The 9,622-nt window shown below is 37.3% G+C and overlaps 1 protein-coding gene across 29 annotated transcripts in view; it reads right to left on the reverse strand.

The window, feature by feature from the left end:
- The window catches only part of Rims2 (regulating synaptic membrane exocytosis 2), a 392,861-nt gene that overhangs the window by 295,042 nt on the left and 88,197 nt on the right, over positions 1–9,622 (reverse strand). For 18 of the 29 annotated variants that reach the window (XM_026789435.1, XM_026789445.1, XM_026789438.1 and 15 more), the window contains one exon: positions 3,449–3,460. The exons of the other annotated variants lie outside the window; for them this stretch is intronic. In XM_026789435.1, coding sequence (XP_026645236.1) covers positions 3,449–3,460 — 12 coding nt within the window. The remainder of the gene's footprint in view (positions 1–3,448; positions 3,461–9,622) is intronic. 29 annotated transcript variants of the gene reach the window in all.

The following is a 9,622-nucleotide window of genomic DNA, read 5'->3' on the forward strand; positions in this document are numbered from 1 at the left end:
CGCATGCCTTTAATCCCAGCACTTGGGAGGCGGAGGCAGGTGGATCTCTGTGAGTTTAAGGCCAGTCTGGTCTACAGAGTGAGTTCCAGGACAAAGTTACTGAATGGCTGTGGACCCAAGCAGGACAGAAACTTCTGTCTACACATACGGGCAAAACAAACTAGACTCAGTAGACTCTGTTGGGTGTGTGTGTGTGTGTGTGTGTGTGTGTGTGTGTGTGTGTGTGTGTGTGTGTGTGTGAAGAAGACATGAACTCGAGAAGGAATGGGGATGCAAGAGCATTGGATGAAGAATATGATCAAAATGTGTGATGGCAATAGATGAAATCCTAAAAAGAATAATAAAAATGTGGAGAAAATATATTTTCAGAAACAAGGAAAGAAAACTATCAGCAGGAACAAAAATCTGTGTTTCGTTTTTGACACTGATGGAAGTTATCGAACTAAAACTGTTCAAAATTTACTAGTTATATTCTTTATCAGATACAATACTCTTACTATAAAGTGCTGATACTCATAATGCTAGAAAACTTAGCCTCAAAATACATGAACTTGATGAGAATATTAGCTGTCATACTGAAAATATGTGAGAAAGTATAAATTTTTTTCAAAATCTTGAAGAAAAAGCATAGTTCAAAATCAATGCCTGAACTACCATCTCAGCTCCTCCTTTAACAAGCACAGCCAAGTCCCATCCAAAACCATCTTATATTGAGCTGAAGGGAAAGGCACAATATTCTGAGCAGAGTTATGTAGACTGCAGGTCATCATTCTCTACAGGAAGTCCTGAAAGCCAGGCCCGACTACTACAGCATTTCTTTCCTTCCCCACCAACAGACTGCCAAAGAGCCAGCAGGCATTCAGAATACGCCTGCCCAGCCCAGGCAGTAACTCATACTACTATTCTATCGAACCACCATTTGTAAACTGTGTCTATGAGAAGATACATAGGAACTCCTGCACGGCATGTTGAGGGTGTATGTTCTTCCCCACTCTCAGTAACCACCCAACCTTCACAGTGATTGTTCCAATAAATTAAAATCTGCAACCCCCCGAACACTGGCAGACTGTTAGCTTTCTATATTAACATGAAATAATACCTACCTAGATTAATCATTTCCAATACATGCTAAATTAAGAAACAAAACGAGGAAATTCAATCTAAACCAGGGCAGAGTACATATTCCGAACAGTTTCTTGCCTAGAGCTGACAGCCGAGCTGCCTCCACACAGTTCTGTTCTTCATGTGCTAACATGTGGAAGTCAAGGGTCTGTGACACACTGGCTTCTGAATATGTTGATATTGAGAGAAGCAGTGCTCACAGTCAGAGAAAACAGCGGTATCTCAACTCACCTACACATTAGAATTATCTCAATAACTACTAACAAGGAAGAGAAACCTCAAAACCCCCTTGGCTATTCTGACTCTGCTGGTCCAGTGTACAAAGAAGTGTGTTCAATTTCTTTTCCAAAGCCCTACACTGAGTCTGACACAACCAATAAAAACATAGCCATTAGAGAATTTCTGAAACAAATCATGCCAAATATGACTATTTAGCTGTGGGCCTGGTAAAGTTATTTAACCTATTTGACATTTCGTCTGTTTATACAAAATGAAGACAGCAGAGGAGCTTGAGGGAAGATTGTCAAACACTATTAGGTAACCTCTGATGACCTGGTAGTCAACAGCTTCCTTGACCAAATTCTAAGAAACATTACTGACATATTGTATATTTACCCTTTCCAACGTGCATATAAATTCCACAAATGCACAGCTTCCTACATGTAGTTTTAGAATTTCAAGTTAATGTAATATATTTTAAACATAATAAGAGTTCTCATTATAAAACTTTATCTGATATACTCAAGTACTTATGTCTATTAATTAGCACATGGGGCACAACAACAATGTGTTTGTCGGTTTGAAGGAAAAGGTTGTAACAGTACTAATTAAAACAGATGCGATGCTTAAGAATGTTAATAATAAGAATACATTTTTCATAATTACTAGATGCCCATTTAATATAGTTAAAAACACACCTTTATCACCATCTGTAAGCTATGCAACTGGAAAATGTATGCTTTCATAGCTATTAGCTACATGTGGTTTTTAAATTTAAATTAATTAAAATTGAGTTTATCAATTTATCACTAAAACCTTTCTTAAGAGTTCAATAGCTTCTTGTGAATACCACCTACTATGTTAGAGTCAAAAGAAAGCCTGTCCAGCTTCACTTGTATGTTCCAAAACCATATAAACAAATATATTTTATCTGCCAGTCATCCCTTGACTTGATCACCATAGAATGATAATTATGAAATCTTGTCAGCACATGAAAGCTAAGTTTCCATCATTAAATTTCCAGTTTCTGGAATAGGAGCCCTGATATAAAGGGGAGAAAAGATAGCAGTTAGACCATCATGCACCCTATATTAACACAAAAGGTGCCAGAGATTCTGAAGTCACTAAGTGCATGGGCTGTGGGTAAGCTGTGGTCGAGGGCAGGTGGTAGGCAGCTCACAGACTTTCTTAAGAACCATGCCGATATCAAGGATGATGAGGTTTGTGCATTCATTCGCCTAGTCATCTTCAAAACAGCCTCGAAAAGTTGTTAGGATTCGTACAGGAATTTTAAAAGGCAAGAATTATAATGTTCTCTCTTCTACTCTGAGAGTTCATTCCAAATCCAGACTCAATATTTGTCACGAAACGCACTGTCCCCAGCTGAGTAGCTACAAACTAAGGAAGGAGGCAAAAAACTCCAGGTGGTTCGGAAAAAAACATGGTACTAAGTAGAAGTCTTCAACTTCTTTGAGTGTGTGCCGTTTGAAATGGAAAGATCTTAACAGGTGCAAGGCTGAGTCCAACTCACCAAGAGTTACCCCAATAGAAACATTTTTGTGTCCATATGCAGAGGCATCAGTCTTAAAAGCACATCTAACGCAAACCAGACATTCAAAAACTAGGGTATTTACTAACTCAGAACACAAAGTACTGAGAGGAACGGAAATATATTAAATAGTTATGATAAACTACAAGGTAATTATTTCAGTAAACCCATTTTTGATGGAATTGTAGTTGTTTGAGGCATTAACTCTACACATTAATTTGGAAACTTCATAAAATCTGAATAATATAACAATGAGCTTAGGAAAACATTGTAAGGTAAAGGAAGGCATATCATAATGGAGAATGTTGTGAGCTGTTAAATATTAAATTACAAAACTATTAAATTATAAAAATTTAGGGTACTATAAAAATTAATATTTTCATCTAATATACTGAATACTTGCATCTAATATAATGCAAGTTGGGTTTTGTTTCATTGAAATCAGCATGCTTACATATGCTATAATGTTTAGCAATTATCATGCAATATAATTAACAAAATTAAATTGACAACAACAATAAGAAAAAGTATAGTAGACAGAAAGAAAAAGATTCTAACCACTTTGTCCTCCTGGGTGTGAATATCCACGAAAGCAAGTTAAAAAGACAGAAAAGACAAAACAAAATAAATAATTAATTCCATTCTTAAATACGAACAGCTTTTAAGAAAATGAAAAAAGGTTTAGAAATAAAGCCTTTACATATAAAAATGATAAAACATAACATTATTGCTCAATTCAACTACTATCAAAAGTAGATAAAATGAAGTATTACATGAACTATTCGTATTTGTTATACAAATTATTTCTATCAAATTAGGATTCTTCTAACTTTTACATAAATGAAAAGAAAAATTAAATAACTCAGTGAAGATAAATTATTATTTATTGTAATTGGCAATTGCAGGCCATAGTCTCAATATTTTAAAAGTGTAAACATAACAAAGAAAAAACATAGCCAAGAAAGCCTTAGTTTCCCCTCAAAACCCTCCCTACATATAGTCTTTATTTCCTACTATACACTGCCCAAAAGAGCACAGACTCCAGCCACCTGACTGCATTCTCTACTCTCCTGCATCTGAACTTTTCTAACCAACTGAAAGGCCCCACTTTCATCCCGCCATAATATTCTCTCAGGCCTGGCCTCTTAAAAACTAAATTCTTCCTTTATACTTGACCTTTATATTAGCTTGAAGAAGGAGCTTTATCAAAAAAAAAAAAATGTTGTCTACAAGAGTTCAACAGAATAGAATTGGGGACTCAGATCTAAATCTGCAACTATAATGACCTGATATTTCTTAAAAATGTCAAAACTAGGGGGCTGGAGAGATGGCTCAGCGGTTAAGAGCATTGCCTGCTCTTCCGAAGGTCCTGAGTTCAATTCCCGGCAACCACATGGTGGCTCACAGTCATCTATAATGAGGTCTGGTGCCCTCTTCTGGCCTGTAGGCATACACACTGACAGAATATTGTATACATAATAAATAAGTAAAAAAAAATGTCAAAACTATACACTGTAAAAGACAGCATCTTCTACAAACGGTGCTGGTCAAACTTTTTTTCAATGTAAAAAAAAAAAAACCAAGAGAGACTAGATTTTATCACTTGCCCTGCACAAAACTCAACTCCAATTGATCAAGAACTCAACCTAAGAAGTGACACCCTGAACCTGCTAGAGGAAAAGGTAGGAAACACAGGTCAACTTACAGGCACAGGAAGGGACGCTATGAATAAGATTCCAATAGCACAGGAAATTAGACCAACAATCAACAAACAGAAACTCCCGAAACTAAAAAGTTTCTGTGCAGCAAAGAAAAGTGTGAAGTGAGTGGCCAGACAACCAGGCCATGGATGGGAGAGATCTTTATAGCCCATCTCGTCTCACATGATCAGTGTCTAGACAAAGAACTAAAACATTAGGAAAATAAACAACCTCCCTTAAAATAATGGGCTATGGTATTGAATAAAAAATTCTCAAATGATGTGGGAATGATTTCTTATTAATAAAGAAACTGCCTAGGCCCATTTCATAGGCCAACCCTTAGGTAGGCGGAGAAAACAGAACAGGATGCTGGGAGAAAGAAGCTGAGTCAGTGAGTCGCCATGGTTCTCCCACGCCAGACAGACGCAGGTTAAGATCATTCCTGGTAAGCCAGCTTGTGGACTACATAGAATAATAGAAATGGGTTAGATCAATATGTAAGAGCTAGCCAATAAGAGGTTGGAACTAATGGGTCAGGCAGTGATTAAAAGAATACAGTTTCCGTGTAATTATTTTGGGACATAAGCTAAGCTAGCCATGTGGGCGGCCGGGTGCGGGGGACGCAGCCCCGCTGCTCTTATTTCAACACTCAAAAGAAGAAACGCAAATTGGCTAGGAAACACACTTTAAAAAACTGTTCAACATCCTAGCCATCAGTATTAAAAGCACTTCAAGATTCCATCTTGCACCATTGAGAATGGTCATCTTCAGGAATAAATCTGTGTGGAGCAAGGCTTATGGGACTGCAAACCAATGCATCCACTTTGGGAAGCAGTGCATGTGTTTATAAAAAAAATCTAGAAACAGAACTCCCATATGACCCGACTATCCCAGTCTGAGCATATAGACTCTAGGAACTTCTTATCCTGAGCACATTGTGTTCTCTCTTCATAGCTAAGAACAGAAACTGAGATGTCCATCAACAGATGAATGGCTAAGAAGAAGGAGGTGCACAGTATAGTATATATTATATACACACTATAATGTTCCTCAGTCGTAAATAAAAACGGAATCTCCAGGCAAATGAATACTGAAAAACAATGCTGCCAAGTGAGTTGGGAAAAAAGGCCCAGAAAGACAAACACAACTGTCCTCTCTCATATGCAGATCCTAGCCTCAAACCTTTTGTGTTTAACTTGTATCACATGTAGAAACCAAGAAACCAGAAAGGGGTGCTGGGGTGGGGGAGACATTAGGGGACAGGAAATCGTAACTGCTAGTGAAGCAGAGAGGCGGAAAAGGAGGGTGGAAGGCATAAGCAGATAGAGACAGGAGCGTGGAGGAGAGAGGGGAGGAGGATCTAGCCCAAAGAAAGAGTAAATAGGAAGCCAAATGGATGCTGACGATCTCACAACTCAAACAATACAGTTGGAGGGTTAGTAGAATACATACAGCATTCAAGAACGTGGGGAGTACTGGAGTTTAACCAGTTACGTAGGGTTAATACACCAGGGGAGGAGTAGAAACGGGTGGGCTATGCACGATTAAGGGTACTTTTTTCAAAGCCTTATGGAAACACATTAGTTAGCAAGCTAATTCTAAAATATAGCCTTAAATTCAGACAGAATTACCCTGCTTGGTGGACCGTTCCACCTTCTACTTGCACAAGAACTATACAAGCAACCCATCCAAGAGTCACAAAGACAGGAGAGGTCATCCCTAAGAGTCCTCCCTTCCTGGAGAGTTACTGACAGCTGAGGGCAGCTGGGGAGGGAGAATCTAGTCCAAACTAGTATACTTCCAATATTCTAGCAGATGGCTCCACACCTTTTCATTTTTGAGAAGGCCTGATTGTGGGGCATTTGAGGGGAGGCAAGGACGATGGGAATAGATATATAATCAAGATTCATTGTATAAACATATAAAATTCTCTAAGATAAAGAAAAGTTACTACCAAAACTAAAATTAAATGTTTAAAAATGATGGTGATGATATGTATCCCAATTTCTCATTCGGTCATTCACTCAGTAGTGAATACATGGGCCTGTTACATACCAAGTACACAGAAACACGCACACTGAGCGGTCAAAGTGGATTAAAGGGATACAATCAATTAGCAATAAAATTTGAGAATATACTAGATTAGAGATCTATAAAATTTAATGTATCTCAAGGGAGTAAGCAGTTGATTCACACAGAATACCCAAAGAAGGACCATGAAGGAGGTGATGCTTATGTTAACAAAAACAAGCAACGTTCATCAAGCAGGTAAGGATTTAGAGTGCAGTCTAGGGGGAACAGCTCTGCCTGCAGAAGGATGAGTCAGAGCACAGCGGACCAGATGGAGACGCTAAAGAGAGCGCTCCTAGAGACGCTTGTCTGGGACGTGGAAAAGAGAAGAGTGCTCAGAAAGTTACTCAGCCGCTGCAGAAACATCGGTCACTTGAGAGATGGGGATCCCTCTAGCAGTGAGTGTCTGAGAAGCTGAGACTCCAGCAGAAAGAGCAGGTCAGAGACAAGAATTGAATCGAGTCTGAAGAGACATCAGCCAGCAGTTTACACATATAGACACAAAATTACTAAATGTTTAAAACTTGTGAAGGAAAGCGAGGAAAGAAATCTGAGGCCTGGCTTTCTGGTTCAGACGACAACATGAAGTGATACTATTCAAAAAGTTAAAAATTTCAGAATAAAATCTGAGGATTAGTCCAGCAGCAGGAAAGATATCAGAAGTCTAGTCTGGAATAAGTAAAATCTAGTGATAATCTAAGACCCTTATGAAGAAGAATTATAAAAATCACATTTCAAAAGAATGCAATGTTATAATTCTTTTGTAGATTTTAATTCTTTTAACTTAAAAAGAGTTAAAAATAAGTATTGTTAATATCTTTAAAATAAGATTTGGTTGTTCATTTGTTTGGGGCTAATATTTGAAATGGAATTATTTTACTGAGAGTATTTTAAACTTTATATAATCTGCATTATGACTAGAATGTACTGTAGATGTCTTTATTCTTCCATATATATTGTAAATAGTATTTCCTACCTTGAGGTTCACCTTAGATACTCCTAAGCAGCTCCTCTTAGCTACTGATGAGGAGTCTGAGAGCGAGCAGGAAGCAGATGCAGCTTTCAGATGCAGACATGACCACAACTTGTCCTGCATCCAGCAGATTTTCCCTGCTCCAAAATAACCTCTAAGACTGTGCCTGTCACACACGTTCAGGTTGACATTAAAGTTTAGGCGTTCAGAACACATTCTCGGATGCGTTCTAAACTGATGTGATTAAATGTGTGTTTATACAGTCTTGGTACTCCTCCATACTTAGTCCATTCAGGAAAAGGAAAAGCCCACTGTGCACTCTGGGAGGCAAAACACCCCCATCAAACCAGCAGCCGAACCCAGCTTTCAAGTACAACCCTACTTGTTTTTTAATTAAATGACTGTCCAAAATTCCTTCCAAAATTTAATTCTATAAACCATGGATGGGTATTCGAATCTGCCAAAGATTATGTTTATATAATTTTATAAATTTGCTTCACCCATTCCTCAAATTTCTAATAACCATCTTTCTAAAACAGCACTGTCTTGATCACCTTCACATTATAATATATGGGAGAATGATCAAAAACAAAGTTTAAGTCACTATATACAGAATAACAAGAATTAATGAAGCTTCTTTATTAGTTTTTAAATTATTTAAGCAGTAGAAATAAAGCTTTTGCTTCATTTAGTAGAAGTACATTCATCAGCTATTTCAAGAACTGTGTGAGTAAATTGATGGTATAAGATATTAATCCCAGAAGAAACCTTAGAGGTCATTTAGATTAATTCCTTTATTTTACAGATTATAAAAAGTTACTATAAAATGAAACGCCCCATTTGAAGTACTCTATTTAAGCTAAACAGTGTAATTCTGAAAATTCTAAGTTAGATTAATCAAGCAGATGAAAATTAATTAAACATATGGAAATCAATTTTTCCTACCAAAAGACAAAAGAAACAAATTCAAGTTATCATATTTTGAAGTTTAAAATAATCCTTATTGCTGGGCATGATGACGTACACCTTTAACCCCAGCACTCAGGAGGCAGAGGCAGGTAGGTCTCTGAGTTCAAGGCCAGCCTGGTCTACAGAACGAGTTCCAGGACAGCCAGGGCCACACAGAGACACTGTTTTGAACAATCAAAAAAACAAAAAAAGTAAAGTTTTAAAAAAACAATCCTTATTATAAGTTATGCTTAACGTCTTTCCAATTCAGTGTTTTTCACAATTTAAGTGTTACAAAATAATGTTTCCTTATTTTTTCATTTGATTAAAATCATATGCAATTTTTACTTAAGTAAGTAACGTCTAAAAAAGAGGAGAATAAACAGCAGTGTGTTGTCGTCTATCTTGTACTGGCATTTCCACATGACTGGCACCCTTTGTTCTTTCCCTGTCCTCAGTGTACTTCAGAGACATAATTAATTGCTAAGGATGGTTCCACATGAAAGAGTCTCAAAATTAAAACAGTTATTTCCTTGTGTTCTCTTGGAAGATTACAGAAAGAATTTTAATAGCTTTATGACTAGCTATTGATATCTAAAATATTTGTATTCTCTAAAAGGACAGTCTGATAATAATATATCACTGACCTTAATTCTTTGGAGCTAGGGTAAGTCAAAGAAGTGCATTGAGCCACTGTTGCAAGCAAAGTCTTCTACAGCAGGAGGCAGCTGGGCATTTACAAGACCAAATTTGAAAACATAAGTTGAACCTTGTAATCTTTATCTCAAAACTTGGATGGCTTTCCCCCATTCCATTCAAATGAATATCTTCTGATATAAATTAAGATGTTCATATTCAGCTCCTCACTTGAAAGAAAACTTAGAAATACTAATAAAGAAATCCAGAGCTGTCTTCCCTGAACTAAAATCTAAACTGCTTTTTAATGTATTTTACTTTCCTGGCTGTGTCCCCGGATAGAAATCAAGATGGGGGGGGGACGATGGTGTGAAGTACCCTGTGTCTGGATAGAAATCAAGATTG

Source organism: Microtus ochrogaster, unplaced genomic scaffold (assembly GCF_000317375.1).
Source record: "Microtus ochrogaster isolate Prairie Vole_2 unplaced genomic scaffold, MicOch1.0 UNK19, whole genome shotgun sequence".
Classification (NCBI taxonomy): Eukaryota; Metazoa; Chordata; class Mammalia; order Rodentia; family Cricetidae; genus Microtus; species Microtus ochrogaster.